Source organism: Triturus cristatus, chromosome 8 (genome assembly GCF_964204655.1).
Source record: "Triturus cristatus chromosome 8, aTriCri1.1, whole genome shotgun sequence".
Taxonomy (NCBI): Eukaryota; Metazoa; Chordata; class Amphibia; order Caudata; family Salamandridae; genus Triturus; species Triturus cristatus.
Window position 1 is genome coordinate 1,199,452,863 of NC_140591.1, and position 18,032 is coordinate 1,199,470,894.

At 41.4% G+C, this 18,032-nt stretch overlaps 1 protein-coding gene across 2 annotated transcripts in view; it reads right to left on the reverse strand.

Moving 5' to 3' along the window:
- The window catches only part of VWA3B (von Willebrand factor A domain containing 3B), a 983,684-nt gene that overhangs the window by 348,831 nt on the left and 616,821 nt on the right, over positions 1–18,032 (reverse strand). For both annotated transcript variants that reach the window (XM_085622889.1, XM_085622888.1), the window contains one exon: positions 7,902–8,022. In XM_085622889.1, the coding sequence (XP_085479015.1) occupies positions 7,902–8,022 (121 nt within the window). The remainder of the gene's footprint in view (positions 1–7,901; positions 8,023–18,032) is intronic.

Here is an 18,032-nt window from a genome sequence, read left to right on the forward strand (position 1 = left end):
AATAATTTTTTTGTGTAAAGTTGAGTTTTGAATCTGGATAGGTACTGGGAAAAATAGGCATAATAGTAGTCTCTAAGATTTGGAAGAGCAAGCCCTCCCTGATCCAGATCTTCATATAAAACACTAAGTGCAATGCGTGGTGTTTTCTTTGCCCAGATAAAAGCTGTAAACATTGATTCCACACGAGCAAAGAAAGAACCTGACAAAAAACATGAAATAGTAGAGAACAAAAAATTAAAGAGAGGAAGGACAGACATTTTGATCAAGGCTATCCGACCAAAAATGGATAATGGTAGAGAGTTCCAACGTGAAAACAACTTTTGGACGCTTTGAAGAAGGGGATTAAAATTTAAATCATATAAATCCCTAACTGATGCTGAAAAAAAGACACCCAAATATCTTTTTGGTCTAGAATTGGTGCAAGAGAGAATGTCAGAATGTAACTCCAAAGCTTCACCACCACATTGTAAAATTTCCGTTTTCTTTTTGTTTATACAATATCCCCCTAGGATTTCAAACTCTTCAAAAAGTTGAAATACTTTGGCTTGAACTCTAGGCTCAGATTTTATGATAAGCATGATGTCATCTGCATATAATTTTAGTTTTGCCATTGATGGAATTGGGGGGGAAATTTCTGCACAGTTCCTCAATGCTATTGCCAAAGGCTCGATGAAAAAGGCAAAAAGGACTGGCGATAGGGGACATCCCTGTCTTGTACCTCGTTTTACTAATACTGATTCTGCCGCTATAGTGTTAATAATTACATTAGCTTTAGCATTGGAATATAAGTTGCGAATCAAAGATATAATTTTAGGCGAAACCCCAAAGTGTCCCAAAATAATAAACAGTGTCTCCCAAACCACCAGGTCAAATGCCTTTTCGGCATCTAATAACAACACCAAAGCAGAAATCCTTTGTGTCTCAAAGTAATCTAAAGCCTCAATTAAATAATGTGTATTAGTAGCTAATTGTCTGCCCGCAATAAAACCATTCTGATCCGGATGAATCAATTCTGCCGAGATATTATTAAAGCGTACTGACAACAATTTTGTTACAATTTTGTAATCAGAATTTAGTAATGTTATCGGGCGATAAGAATTTGGGTCTTTACTATCCTTCCCCTTTTTCAAGAAGCTCACTACGTTACCTTGTCTGAAAGAATCTGGTATTGTACCCCCCTCTAACATAGAATTTATTAATATAAGGAAAAAATCAGCAAATGCAGAAAAAAAGACCTTAACAAATTCCGCTGGGCCACAGACTTTGCCATTAGGGAGATCTTTTATAACTCGCTCGAGCTCCACTTTAGAGAATAATCTAGCCATAGACTGTTGATCTACTTCTGAGAGCCTAGGTAATTCATTTTTATGTAAAAAGACTTCTAGCAAGGAAAGATCTACCTTCTGATGTTGACCATATATGTATTCATAATGTTTAAGCATTATCTCCCCTATTTTAAGCGGATCATCTGTCTCTAAATTAGTAAGAGGACACTTTAGGGTTTTAATTAGATTGGTGGCCGCATATTCCTTAGCCTGCCAAGCCAAAAATCTACCCGTAAAATTGCTTTCCTCGTATACCTTTTGGTACTGTTGCCGAACCATCGCTTCGCTCTGAATATAATAATTAGCACTAAGATCGCGTTTTGCCTGATCAAGCTGAAATTGGTTAAACTCTAGATGGATTATGAAGTTTTATAGTGCTGAGTACTTTTACTTTCTGCTCTAAGTTCTTCTATTTAACTCTAAATTCCTTTAGATTAGCCGCATCCTTTCCAATGATTATTCCACGGATGAAAGCCTTAAGCGAGTCCCAAACTATATTTAATGGGGCAGATTCATAGTTTCGGGTAAGAAATTCTTTAATCTCTACCTTTATAGAGTTAACCCAGGACTCATCACGTAAATATTTTCTATTAAACACCCATCGCTTGGGAATTTTTACCGAATTTTCTAAATAAATCTCTAAAACTATCATAGCATGATTTGAGAATCCATTATGAAAAAATTTCTGCTGACTGAAACAAAGCTTTCTAGAAACCAAAAAAAAATCTATACGTGATGAAGACTTGAATCTGCCTGACCAGCACGTAAATTCTGCTTTAGATGGAAAATTCAAACGCCATGGATCGTGCACATCAAGTGTAACCCCATAATTTTGCAGAATTTTCAATGATTTAGGTTTTAGCTGTTTCCTTGTCTTGGTAGAGGAGTCTATTATTGGATTAATAAGTATATTAAAATCTCCCCCAATTACCACATCCCCTATAACAGTCAACAAAGATTGAAACAATTCTTCATAGATCTTAAAGTTGTCTTCAATTGGTGCATAAAAACTAACAAAGGTTATAGGTCTCTGTCTATGTTTAACTGTGCATGTAACCCAGCACCAACGCCCCTGCTGATCCCTTTCTGAGTTTATAATCTCTGCATGAATATTTTTATTTAAGAAGATAGCTGTCCCTCTATGGGACGCAGAGGTACTGGAACAACCTCGATACGAGGCCCAGGCCCTAAACATAGAGAAATCTAATATCTTTGTAGAAGAAATATGGATTTCTTGTAACAGAATTACCGAAGGATTTTCAGTTTTAATCCACATCTCTATGGTCCGCATTTTCTTCTGATTATTTAAACCATTTACATTAAATGATACCACTTTCAGTTGCTCCTAACTGGTCATTACAGTGATTTAACAAAATTCTTGCAATCGATTCAATCCTCATAGGAAGATATAAAAAACCTTGATCAAAAGAAAAATAATTCAAAAAAACAAAGGACTTCATTTTTCTCTTACTTTAATACCCTATCCAACCCTTGTGCCCCTCCCCCTTCTCCATAATACTCCTAACCCTACCCCTAAAACCCTCCCCCCCCCAAATGTGGTCCTTCCTCCCTCCCCCACGCCAACCACACTTCCCTTCCCCCTAACAACCTGGGTGTCTTGTTGTCACAACCCGTGAACCCTCTGCCCCCTCTCAGCAATGAAGGTATTTTAACATGCTTAAACTCTAATGAAATCAAAGTAAAAGGTACAATAACCGACAACCTAAGTCTAGCTTAGCATATAACTATGAGGCTGACTATCATATCCAGAAAAAGAAAAAAAAGAAAATTGAGTAGGATAGAGTATATATATATATATATATATTTTTTTTTATACTAAATGCAGCCATTTGATTAAGACTAAGGAATTTTTGCCCAGTTCCACTTCTTTTCATTCACCCTTTGTGACCCTGCGAAATTTCCTTCAATAACTCCTGAGCTGCATCTAGGTCAGAGAACATGAAAAATTTGCCATTCACCAGAACTTTTAACTTAAGACTGTTGGGCAATCGAGGCCTGAGCCCCATTAGCTTTGAACAGATGTAACATTTTCACGAATTCCTTCCTTCTATGTGCCGCTGCTGCAGACATATCCGAAAAAATACGGCACTTTGATGTTTCGTTCACTGAAAACTGTCTGTGCTGTATAGCTTTAGAGAGTATTATTTCCTTGATGCGAAAGTCAGAGAAGTTTAACAGTATTGTGCGTGGCAACGAGGAGTTAGGAAAGGGGTGAGCAGGTACCCGATGCGCCCTGGTAATAGTCAGGTCCCCTTCAAACTCAGGAATCACTTTTTATGCCTAATGAGGTGACCCATTGTACAGGGTTGGCCCCCTCTAGCCCCTCCGGGACTCCAACTATTCGAAGATTGGATCTCCGTGTATAATTTTCAAGTTCATCCAGTTTATTTTCAAATACCTGCCTGTTTTTAGTTGCCACCTTAACCTCTTCTTTTACCACTGTCATCTGATCCTCAAGAATAGAAATCTGAGCCTCAGCTTCTTGAAGACTTAGAGGGAAACTTGAAATTACATCCTCAATTTTCTCCAGTCGCTGATGTATTGAGGAGAGTTCCACTTTCTGATTTTTTTTCAACTCCCGAACCGCCTCTAAAATTAGATTTAGCATGTCTTTAACCGTCATCTGAACCTCACTTGCTGACTCTAACTAGCATTCAGACTAAGGACGGGACTAAAAGGATCCGTGGCATAAGGTGGCAGAGTAACCATATGCTCAGCCATCGACAGTGTATCTTCCGATGAGACGATCTTCTGTGCACCCAATTGAGACTGTGTCTTTAACTTTATCAGCGAATATACAAAGGAGCCAGGGAGAATGGGAATTGAGATACCTTCCTTCTGGACCAAGACTTGTGCTGGTATAATATTTCCTGAACGAAACTCCCTTGAGACAGTAAGCAGCGATGAATCAACATCTTGGTTAGATATCGGCCCCAGCAAAGGTACAGTGTTTGAACACGTATTCACTTGTGTGACAGCTTCAGAAGCTCCATGATTCACCAAGCCAGACTTTGCACATAATGGAAAAAAAATGAGGGTTGAGAATCCCCTGAGATCTCCTCATCGGATTGCAGATTTAAGGCAGGATTCATAGGACTCACAGTATTTTTTGAGGTTATTTTATTATTATTTTTCTTTAAAAAAGGAGAAAACTGTCTTGCTTCTTTAGTAACTGCTTTCGCTTTCTTTGGGCTGGCAGATCCAATATTATCTGGTTGGGGCAGAACCGGGCAGGCAGTAATTAAGTTCATATCCGCCGTCATCGCATCTACTAAAATACTGGTTTGACTTAATGGTTCGGCTGAGAGTGATTCCTGTTCATCTGTACTCTCAAATGTAGAGTTGAGTTCCGAAAATTTATCAGAGGATTCCTTATCTGCCGTCAGAGCCGCTTCCTTTGCTTCCTTGATCTGAAGGCGACGAACCTTAGCTTTAATACGAGCATTCAACAGTTTGCCCATTTTACCCCACTATATCTCCAATACCAGGTAACAGCTTTTTTCCTTAAACCAGCAATAGGTATGGGGTATAGAGTATTTATTGACTTTCAAGAAATATTCTTCCTGTTTTCCTGGGTGCTCGAGTACTTCAAATGAACAAGCACCCCCCTGTCGAAAATGTATACGCAAGCGGGCAAACAGTGCAGGGAGCGCAAAGAGGTACAACCATACTTCTTTTTTAAATTCTGGAACTTGTCGTTTCATTTAATCCATTCTATCATGAAGCGTTTTTAAGCCAAGCCCCCAAAAACAGCTCTGTATGTTCCCTTTATTGCAGAATAAGGTTTCCTTTTCCCCCCCCCCAGGCACTAGAGGCAAAGTTCTTGTTGCTTTTTTTCTGTTGCACCTCCACTAGGTCCGCTAAGTCCAGGAGCCGCCAAGTGCTCTGCAATACCTTCATACCACCCAACCGGACACAGCACAGTTACAGTCAATCAAGCGTTTGTTGCCTTAAAAGCCGGCCAGAAACAGCTTGCGCCCTTAAATGCTTTAACTAGAGTGCTCCACTAGCTGCCGGGCGCTTAATTAGATCAAAAATACCTTTCGGCGCTTATTCGGCAGGCATTTTAGTCCTTGTAAATACGTGTGTTGCCTTATGCCTTATGACAACGTCGATAGAGCCCAAAAGAAACGGATCTAAATTTTAAAATTGCACTTAAGTCAAAAAAGACACTGCTTCCCCTTCGCTAGAAATTGTGACCACCATTCAGACCCTTTCACAGTTTGCTTGTTACCTTCTAGTTCGTCCAGTTTGGTTGGTGCAGCGCTAAATCAGGTCCTTTCAGTACAGCGCTTAATATTGTGTTTTAGAGTCACTTTAAAACACTTTTCGCATATTTTGCTTTTTCCACCACGGAGGGAATTCAGGGAATTCAACTCAACGTCCAGAACGCTGCTTTTCCCTCACCATCTGATTTCGAAATTCACTCCGCCGCCGCCGCGAAAACCGCAGTTTTCTTTCCTCACATGGGGAAACGTCCTATTCCACGGCGTTTCCCTCACTCATCAAACATCTTGCCTCGGAAAAACAACCGCATCACCGGGATCAGAAAACCAGCCAGCCAGGTACGTGCCGCCATTGCAGAGGGTGGGGCCAGGGATCACCTGTGGCTACACGGAGGCGTGGCACTCCGTAACCATCTCTCAGAGAATATGTTTCACACATTAAAGTTTTTTGATTTGCGTGATAACTGCGAAAAGGAAAATTAACAAGTCCAAAATAATTGCATGTACCTAAAACCACCAAGTAGTTAAGTCTGCATAGGAATTTCTACACTGTCACTGCTGGTGGAGTCATTACCGGCTATTAGGTGACTGCCTGCAATTACAGGCCCATGTTATTAGCCTTGGTGCCCGGCATTTACCTGTGGCCCAAGTACCCTGACTGTACATTGTTATTGCTAATATCTATAATTGTAGTAGGCATTTAATTATATTTATTTATTTATTTATAATTGGCAAGGCCACTAGAACTATGCGGCAGGAGAAGGACAAATAATGTGGCAGGGTCGACAAAATTATGTAGCAAGAAAAGCCAAATTATACCGCATAATGCGAGAGATTTTCTGATAGTATTGCTTTATAATTTTTCATTTTCACCCATGCTAACACTTTCTGGGCATTGGTTCCACCTCAGATTAACACCTAAACATAGCAATAAGAAACAAAAAGGTGAGAAGCCAATCTTTGCAAAGGAGCTTCCACTGCATGGCAACACGTGTCGCTGCAATTTTACTAACTTACGGACCGTTTAAGCTTGAAACAATTTCTTTTTTAAAATTAAATCTGCAGATTATGTAGCAGAAGATGGATTATGTGGCAAGTGTGAATGATCCATAATTATGCGAAAAACACCACAGCTACACAATCGTATAATTCCAGTGGCCCTAATAATTGGTAAAGAACACAAATACCCCAGAGGGCGTCCGAGCCGTAAGAGAAGTGAAAAAGCAACAGCAGTCTTTGATAGCAAGAAAGTTAGTGGAACAGACAGATTTTTAGTTTTTTGCTAATGGCGAAGAATTTGTATGCTGTCTCTAGGGAAAGGGTGAGAGGAACCCAATAAAATAGTTGTGCTGTCTCTGACAAGTTCTTGTGTTCCTCACGTAGATCCTTTACCAAGTAAGTCTAGGAGAGCTTCACAGGGCCCCTCTCCATTTTCACCACTCCAACTGGTAGCCGGTATACCTGCACTAACATGGGACCAAGGGAAATCCATCGAGAGTGGCGAAGATTGTCTTTGCAACAGCATCTTTCTATTCACAAAGATATTCCATTGTCCCATTCTTCTTTCTCTTCTTACTCACATCCTACACAGCTTTCTCCTTGCCTTGCACTTCCTATTCCATGCAACCCACTTACAGCCTCATGATTCGTCCGTACTCCACTATTGCATAGCGCCGTTAGTTGCCCCATTCCCCAGGTCATCCTATCTGTTCAGAAGCCCTACACACACAATTCTTCTTCCAGGCAATCCCCTTTAAGCCCGCTAACTTTCTTACTCTCACCCTCTTTCTATTTTTCCCCTCAATCTTAACCCCTTCAGCGCTCATGACGGAGCCACTCCGTCATGAGCCACGGGTGCCGTGTGCTCATGACGGAGTGGTTGTGTCATGCTGCGGCCGTTGGCCGCTGCTCCTCCCACGCTGCGCTGATTCCCCGCCTGTGCGGGCGATTAGCGCAGTGGGCGGAGTCATGACGGAACCACTCCGTCATGAGCACAGCTCAACCGTGGCTCATGACGGAGTGGCTCCGTCATGAGCACAGCGCCACCGCGCTGCCCCCAAACCCCCCCCCCAGCGCTGCGGCGGAATTCCCGCCGCAGCGAAGGGGTTAACCATTCCCTGCTTTGTTTACCACAAGCAATTTGGAATGATGGATCAGTTGAACAGAGACTACACTTTAGTTTCCAAAAATACATGGGTTCTACTACACAAATACTAATGTTACACACTTTAGAAATGTAAAGCAACAGAGAAACTACAAATCGGAGCTTTTGGAACAAATATTGGTAAGAGTGTACTTAAAGAATAAAAAACAAATAATACAATGTTACCTAGATAATAAAAGCCGTCAAGTTCGGATCTTGCAATCACTCTTTGACCCTTTAGAGTATCCAGTACATTTTTTCTTTCTTTTTCCTTCCTTGTCACTTTTGAGCTTTCCTCAATTAAACTCTAGAAGGAAATATGAAAAACAATAGCAATTGAAAGCTTAACATACAACTACTGTAACATAAAAGAACTTCTTTCCGTAAACATGCCATAAAAAAAATATAATTAAAAAAACAAGCAAAACCTGCTTTGTTAGGTGTGAACTTTTCAGCATAGTTCCTTGAAGGTACATGGGTATCATTTCCATGGTATGCACTCTTTCATTCACACACAATCCTAACACCTTCCATCCTGTATGTCTTATTCCAGACAACATAACATAACATTCCACAGACATATACGCATCATGCCTGCTCGGTGCTCTTAACATATCTTTAAATGGCTGCTGTTAAAGGAAAGATATAAACTCATCAGAAGGTCACCTGAGGCGCACCCCCACTAAATGACTGCACTCAAGTACCCAAAGAAATTGTTTATTTTTAAGTACTGATAAGTAGATCCTTTAAAAGACCCATAACTAGTAAGCATACTTCATATTCATACACATTTCACTACAAAGCATCCACAAAGAAAAACTTAGTGACTCATATGAATGACATAACATTTCCTGAGACAAACTCAATAAAGTTATTATCACCTTTTCTCTCCTCCTGAGATATCATCTTGTTACCTCATTGGAAGTGACTCCACTATCCCCTGCCTGGTTAGATAAGTGGTACAAAGATTTTGCCACCACAGTCCCAAAACAGTCTAAGCATATAAAATATACACAATGAAAACTACTTTATTGAATAAGTTATGGTTCCTTATTCAAAAGAGAAAATAATAGTTGTTAAAAGATCACTACACTAAAATTCCACTATTTAGTTGAAGGGACATTAAGACTATGGTGCAAAGCCTAAAAACCAAAGAGATGTACCATCTGTGGTGAGCAGTGTAACCATTAAATCCCCCAAACAACTGCGCTAACTTCACACATGATGTCACAATTGACATCATCAATGATATCACTGGTGCCATCACAGACCATATAACAACTGGCAGCATTGATGAGATTACTACTGCTGCTATAAGGGCTTGTGCAAGGTTCCACAAACACAACAGTCCCTAGAAAACACTGTCCTCAGCGTTCAGCAATTAGAAACTGGCTCTGTGCACAGTACATGGCCCTCATTAACAGACTAACCTCACCCACTGGGGCCCCTAAACCTGCTGTCCTTCAGCCATGTGATTTAAATTATAGGTGTAGCATCAGACCAATAACCATTTTTAGGAAACACAATGCCCAAATCTGATTGGCATTGTGCAGTGCTTTTAAATAACTGTTCACCCTCACCAAGACTGCTGAACAATGGCCTCTAATTGCTATTTTCTCATGTATGAGCATGTTTGTTTTTGTAGTCTACTTCTGTAAATCAATATAGAAACGCTTTTTGACTTTAACTTGATATAAAAGGTCTTATTACACGGTATTTTGTTAATTTTCAGAATTGGTGCCATTCCTGAATAGGCAAGGGGGTTTGAGCAATGTATTTGTGTTTGACATTTTCTGACTTGGCATCTGTGCTTGCCTATTACAAGGCATAATAATGTCTGTGCATGTGCAGTGGAGAAAAGCATTCCATATACACAAATCTCAAATATGAATTAGGGGTGGGCGGAATTTGCGGAATTAACCTTCGCAAATTATCGCGAGAATGTTTAAAATTATCGCAAACAAGCAGAAATATCGCGAAGATGCGGAAGTTTTTTTCCGGCATGTTCGCGAGATTTTCTGCATGGTTGCGGGTCGCCAACTTACCCATGTGGTTGCTTGCGGGCGCGGCCATCTTGTTTTGAGTTGTTCTCGCGGTGCATGATCGCGAGAAGAAAGACGTGATCGCGCGACGCATGACGTCACTGCGGGCGCGAACTGTCGCGAGACAGCGCAAATGGCTAAAAACAATACAACATCTCATGGAGAACGCGACCGGATCAAGAAAACTTGTCGGCGAACGCAGGGATTCAGGTAAGGCGATCGCGCGCGCGCGAGAATGTATTATTTTACAGCGCGAGCAAGAAACAAATTATCGCCAAGCTGCGGAAACCGGAATTTTTGACATTTTCGCGCTCTCCGCGGAACGCAAAAATGTCAAATTATCGCAATTTCCGCGAACGGAACGACATTTTTGCCCAGGCCTAATATGAATGCACTTTCGTCCATTGAAAAAATAGAATTCTTATCAAAGAGCTTACTTTCCACCCAATGTGCTTGAAGAGCACATCTGCTTCAGTGAGCTCCACATTTTCCAGTAAGGAGGCATCCATTTGCCAACAGAAGACAATATATGAATCATGTGGATAAGTGGCTCTTTGGGACCAGCTCACATCACGAGCACCTGCTGAGCTGCGGGCAAGCATATGGAATTGTATAAAGTATCTACTTTCCTAATGGACTGGTTGCTTTAGACATGTATTTGTCCTGTAAGTAAATCATTTTGGATCATATGGCGCCATGTAATGTGGTGAAAAATGATGGCAGCATCTCATCATGTCAGCGTTATTATGATAGCATCTCTGATTATGCAGGGCTCGTATTAGGTCAGGATTTGAATTCTAGCGAGGTGCTGATCATACACCTTTCTGATTATACTGGACTCTGGATTTATCAGAGCGCTATTTATCTCAGATCCTTGAATATTCAAAGGCTCTTAATATGCAGAGGCTCTGTTAATGAGTGGGTTGTGTTTAGGCCACCATTGTGATCACGCGCGACCTGTGAATATGGCAACAAATTAATTATGCCGGAGTTGTGTTTATAGCAGAGTTCAGAATATATCTTTGCTCTCCTTCTTACTCTAGTTTCTGAAGAACGATCTTGTGATTTGCTCTGACAAATTTACTTTTAAGCTTTCAATTAATTTCATAAATGTTACTGTAAATAAACTGAATTAGGCCTAGCGCCTTGGCTGCCAAATGAGGATCCCGGCGATCGCCGCCAGTTTGCCATTTTCTCTTTGACCACATCGCACAATTGTTGGGCAGATCACTTGATCTCAGTGTGCCAGAGTTTCCATGTTTGCCATTTACTCTGAGCACAAACTAAGTGCTATATCAAGGACTGAACATTTGCATTTTACAATTACATAAACTCTGCAAAGTCTTGTCAGACACAAAATGTAATGGCTTATTGTGGTGATGTGACCTTCATACTGCATTCCACATTCCAAGTTGTAGTTCTTAGGAATGTGGAATGTAGGGTAAAGTGTTAAGGGTTGGAGATTCTACCTCTGGCAGTTGGTGCCTGAGGCTGTTTGACACTGTGGCCAATAAACCTACTCTCTTACAATCATCTACGTGTAGTTTATTAGATGTTCACACTACCACACTTACCTACACATAGAAGTTAGACTTACATATGCAAATGTTGTTTGTTCACTCTTAAAACAATTTTTCATGCATGAAGATATTCATATGAACAAATGTACTCAGAGGGGCTGGAAGTAGGAGGAAATTGATTGTCACAGGTCTGGAATGCCTGGGAGTTTGAGCAAACCTACTAACATATTTTTAATGGTATTCGCCAAATTCCCACCAACCCATTCCCACCCTGGAAAAAGTTGGAAAATTATTCTTGACAAGGGCAGCATTAGAGAGCTTTCCTGGGTGGAAAAGCAATATCTCTTTGGGGGCGCAATATTTTCACCTGGAGAAAAAATAAATAAAAGTTTTAACAAGTGATTTTCGCATGAGGAAATATATGTCAATATATTTGTTCATGCAAAAATGGAATTCACAAAAGTTTTCTAGGAGTAAGCCTGATAAACTGCATATGTTTACACTTGTGAATGTCTGGTATTTGTATATCTGCACCAATGCAAGGTCATAGACCTGCAAGTCCACTTCAGTGACTTTCTTTAAGAAAGGGAATATTGGTTTCAACTATCATTATTGGTTTGAGACTGATTATCCTTTTTTTTTATAATAATGGGATGCATCAAACATGTTTAATGAAATGATGCTTTAGAGAAAAAAGTTTTTAAAGTTGTTCTTAAAAAATGCACAATGGTTTTGTAAAACTGCTTCTGGTCTTCATGTTTTTGAAGTTGCAAATCTTTTTTGGGTATACTTTATTTTGAAAGAAAACAAACTGCACAGTAGTTTCGCAAAAATTCAACATAGTTTATTGTTTTCACGACACAAACATTTTTGGGTATGTTATCTGCTTCTAAGAATAAACTCACCAATCATGCTTCCATTCCTGTGCCTGTATTCGCATATAATAAAAGCGCATGATCAGTTCGATCACTTTCTTATTGTATTGTTGTATTGTTTATTGAAGGCGCAAAAAGTAAATCCAGGTGCAGATACAATAGTCTGCTCATGACTAGAGCGGAATTCCAACTCATAACCAGCCACGGCCCATGCAGGTAAGAGCAGTGGGGTGGTGGGACAGGCTGGGGGAGAAAGACGGGGTATTTCAACAGGCAATGAGGGAAAATGATTTATTTATTTCATTTCTCCTTGTGATTGTCTGTCGAATCCTCCCACCCACCCCCCCCCCGCCCCCAACCCGGCCCCACCGCTCTTACCTGCACGGGCCACGGCTGCTCATAAGTGGGACTAGTGGCACTGTAAACTGGCAGTCAAATGCTGCTGGGGGGGTTGGGCATTCTTGTTCCATGGACAAAATAAACATGCAGGTGACTTGTCTTTGAGTCCCAAACAATATGTTCTAGGCGTCCATTGATAGGAATACCACACCTCTGAAGACCCTAATCCACCAGACCAAAAACATTCTGGGCCTCTTTCACAAAGATAAACTTGCACTTTTGTGTACGTTTAAGACTGTTTTAATTCACAAACTGATTTACGAGTAGTATCTTTACGAGTGCTGAGTCACTGCACATAAAAAGACAGATCGTTTTATGTCCAGATACTCCGCACTCAAAGATTTTACTCGTCAATCCCTTTGTGAATGGCAAGCAATCACAAACTGACACAAAAGTGTAAGTTTACCTTTGTGAATCATGCCCTTTGACAACAGGATGGTGGAGTTGGTAGATGTGGCATCTTCCCCATACCCATGGAGGTTTCTCCAACAGTTAACTAAAGATAATACAAAGACAGAAGTTCAAATACTGTTGCCCCTGTTATGCCATATTTTTTGTTCATCCATCCCTGGATGTTCCTCATTTTGCGGTTTAACAAAAGAATGTATGAAACAATACCCAAAAAATCAAAATCCTACAAAATAGGTTCTATCAAAGCTGCTGCTGGATGCAAAAAGAGAAGACGGCATCCTCACCATCAACATCAATACACACAGTGCGCAGTTTGTGTGTACATTTATAGGACAACGAGCAATATCTTTGGAAGTTGTGACCACTGGCCTTTTACATTTTAAATAACCAAACTGATTTGATAAAATTTACCACCATTAGAGCCATTGCTAAATTAGGATAAGACCTGTGGCCAGCCCATGTATGCCCAGCGCTTACTGAAATTAGCTGCAGTCTATGGTTGTAGGGAATAGCCCGCAGCCACAACCTATGAGTACTCCCCTTGGTTGCAGAGCCCACTGTGCATTACTTTCCTCTTCACAGCCTACTATGCATGGCATTCGGAGATTCAGAATGGCTTGGTTCGTGACTACACACTACAGCTACTCCCCGTGGCTGCAGCAGGCACCGCACACAAACTTTGGTACAACATTGAAGCCTTGGATGTAGACAATGGCCTTAAATCATGCCCCACGCCCAGTCTATATGCCCAAGAGCATATTGTACAAATCCATTGACTATGCACAGCAAGCTCTTGTCCCAGGGCAATGGGTGTAGGTACACCCTCATCCATTCTCTTGGCCGCAGAGCCAACTGTGCCGCTTTGGATGGAGCCCTGGACTTTAATCGTGTCCTAACCTAGCCTAAGTAACTCCAGGGTCTAGTGTAATGATATTTGCTCATTGTTAGCATTTGCTCATGTACAGCAGGTGCTGGTCACACTGCAGACACTACCCTTCGCAATAGACCCCGCAACAGTCTCTGGACCAAAACACTAACTACAGGGCCCTTAAATATAATTATTTCTTGAGATTTTGTTGTTATTTAGCTAAATTGTTTACAGTTTTCAAACTGTTCATGAATATATTTGAGAATTGGTTGGGAGTTCTCACACCTAGCGTACTGATTCCCAGATTTTCTGTCAAATAAAGGGCATTTTTCACTCATATGATGTCCACTGGTCAAAAAGCATGATGGAAAAAAACAGATGCTTCAGCCAACCGAGGGTTCAAGCCTTTTTATCCTCTTTACGTCAGGAATCTCATTTTCCTTTAAAAAGGAATTTCATCTGTCTAGACATTTAAACAATCAGATCTGTTATCAGATTCTTGGCCGTCATTGATGGCTGTCTAATTACAGTCGGGATCAGCACACTTGGGGGCTCACTATGATGTCGGTGGAACCGACACAGACGGTGCGTGGGTGTCGGTTTCGGCCCCACAGACATCTGAAGCAGCGGTCAGACCGCTGCATTACAATGCAGTCGGTCTGACCGCATGTGTGAGGGACCAACCGCTGCAGTTCCAACGGGCTCAAGGAGCCCGTCGGCCCTGCGGTTGGAATGTAATCCCTCCAATGAGGGCAGTGTCCGCTCAGGCACCATTTAGTGATTAAAAAGGCTCTTTCCGACAGCCTTTCAATTGCGCACTGACTGCTATTGAAAGGCTGTGGGAAATGGACTTTGGGAGCCCCTAACAGGGCCCCGTCCCTCTGCGGCCTCCGCTATAAGGCACAAACATCCTTGCTCCATGTGGCAGGCACCATCAGGTGCCTGCCACAGGGTGCAAGGATGTTCAAAATCATGCCTTTTGGCGTTGAGGCTTGTGCTGAGGCCCTTTTCTGAGCCACAGCACAAACCTTAATGCCAAAAGGCATGTTTCCGAACACCTCCATGATGGTCGGATCCTAATTAGGTGGTCGGGACTGCTGACTACCTGTCGGCCGGTCCCTTTACCGCAATGGTGCCGGTCGGACATTCGTCCGACCGGCTTCATAATTAGGGCCTAGGTGCCATCTTCGATGTCAACTTTGGCATAGAAACAACAAATCTGAAGAGGGCTGTGTTTTTTGTGTCCTTACTGGTTCTGAAAGCAGAATGGCAAAGGAGTTGACCCAAGCTGGAACCGAAGCCACTGGTGCTGTATGGAGTCCAGCCTGAGAGGACAGCGGCATAGTCACAATAGAGGCTCATTGGGCTTATGTAGAGAGTGAAGGCTTATGTAAAGCAAAATTAGACAGCATAGCCTGCTAGACGGCTTGGGTCAGCTCCAAAAAAGGAGAACGCACTTGTTTATGCCAGGGTTCCTGCAATATAGTTGGACTCTAATGAGGAATCTAGCCATTACTTTGACCCTGCTCTATATTTTGCCTTTCTTTCATGAACAGACGAGGAAGACATCTTATATCATCTATGTTTTTATGCTGTTTCTCCAGAGGGTGGCTTTTGATTGAGTCCTGGATGCAAAAGGGTTGCTTGATTTCTTTGTTGTAAGGGAGGGAAAAATAGTATATCCAGTGGCGTTGCAAGGTCAGGTGGTACCTGGTGCGGTTCTTGTCACCCCCCTCCCCACATTGAAATTATTAAAAGAAGGATTTTTTTTGTTTTTTATCACCACTCTCAGTGATCACACTTGGGGAGGCCCGTACCCACCGCACCCCTCTTCCTACGCCACTGAGTATATTCCCTCTTTACAGAGTGATTGTCGGTTGCATTTGAGAGGCTCACCCTTCTTCCCTAGAGTATCACTCCACAGAATTAGCAATTTGTACTCTGATCCAACTCTCTGGATTGATGATAAAGCACTTTCCCATAACATCTGCCAAAGACTATGGCGCTTTATATTCAACATATGTGAAAAATCAAGTTTAAATTTTACTATTTGGGGTCAACATCCTGAAAAATTTCTTTAGTGAAGACCCTCCAAAACAAGCTCGCTCGCTCATTGTTGTATGCGGCTCTTTATATTCACAACCATTGCTAGGACTGCTTCAGTTCCCATTTTACCCTTGGTAATAGCCAATCCAAATAAATGACATTTCTCAATGCATTTTACTAGCATAATAGGCATGCAAATGTACCTTAACTGCGACTATGAACGAAAAGATTCTAGCTGAATACTGTACTTTGCCATGCTTTGAGGTTGAATACACACATGCAACACATGCATCCTGCTTGCAAAGTCTTTAAAATAATAATCTGCCATACTAAGCGAATGTATTATAACAGATGTATGAAAATATGTGGCGGTGTTCATAAGAGAACGGAAATAGGGGACAACTAGAAAAATCCCTTTATAATAAAGTATAGAAATGTACTATTCTATTGTTAAGAAGGTCGGATATTATGCCAATATGTACATGCATTTTTATATACACGCTTATTTAAGGGACAGTACATCATTATCAAATTATACCCTTTTGTAAATCTTGCAGAGTTTGGTAATTTTTCAATTGAACATGTTTTAAATCATTGTTTTGCAGCCAAGTGTGCCTTTAACGGGGACATCTATTTGCTACTTAAAATTTGAATGTTTCCTTTATTTTCTATATATGTGTCTCTGACTTTGCACTACAGTATATGTTGCTTCCCTCAATTAATACTTTGTGGCAAGAGGTAGCAATTGCTAAATTCTGTAGCTTAATACGATAGGTGAATAGAGGTGGCAAAATGTGTGTGAGGTGGGTGTGGGAATTCAAAGCTCAAAGGGAATAGAAAGCACCCAGAGTAAATGCCTGTGATTTCGATGGATTCATGCATTTTCAACCACTCTAGGGACTCTAGCGCCATCTCACAAATGAGGCCCGATAATGCTGCAACAACTCTGGAGATGCTTTTGTTCCCATTGCCATTTAAAGGACATTTCGCAAAATAGTATGTGATGGACTCTGCCTTTTGGGATAGAGCTGAGCCTGAGTAGCACATGGTTAGTCCCTGTCTGAAATGACACAATCAAGCCAAAATACAATAGAAAGGAATGCACCTAGAGGGATTACCAATGATTCACAATGATTGAAGTATTTCCTTCCGTCCACTGTCTACAACAATAACCTAAGTAGCATAGGTAAATCCAGACGTGAAGCCGAGCCGGCAGTGTCAAAACACATTGGGGTGCTAGCGTTCTCATTCATAGACAAGAAGGCCTAACAGTTCAACTTGAAGGGCCACAGTTGTGGGTAGTGTCCTTTTCCCAACTTAGGCAACATAGTATATGTTTCACATGAGGCCCCCCAGATATGAGCTCACATAGGAAGTCTGTGCTGTACCACAGTCACCATGGGTGATGCTTCATTCCCTACCTGCAACACACAGCGGATGCAAGCATATCCAACAGGAACCTGGGTACAACCAAAAATTATCTGCATAGGGTTAACCCCAATGGTACCAGTGAGTAAAGCAATAGGGAAGTCAGTGAGTCTAGGAATGTGTTTTCATTGCATCATCAAAGAACAACTGTCCAGCATTCTCTCCCAGGTCCAGTTCCAAGTTCTTCAATTACAACCCACAACATGCTTTGATGATCTCACAGAGAGATGATTGCAACCTTCTACTGAAAGTGTTAGAGCATACCACTAAGAAAATACCCCATTTCAACAAGTATCTCAGATCTATTCAACAGAGGTTGCCTGCCTACTCAATGTTTTCAATTTAAGTCACTCCAATCAACTGACATCCACAGACACCCTTCTTGGTAGGTGGCCAAAAGAATAGGCAGCAATCACTCCAAGGATTCCTTAGTCCCAATTATTCCTTTATAAATCAGCCAGTTGAGTTCCTCCTTCAACGGCTCCCTCATAAGATGTGGTATCTGCCTGAATGGGATGAACTACCAAAACAGCACCCAAAGTGAGTACAATTTCATGAGAAATTATCTTGAGAAGTCCCAACCTTCCAAGAACGCTTTAGAGGGGATTATATAGAAGTTTAGCCTTTTCTAGGCACTGTTAGGTTTGTTGGAGTTGGAACACACCTTAATTCCCAGATCTTCCGGGTGCAGCCACCTCCAAAGCAAAATGTGTGCACCATAGCCAATC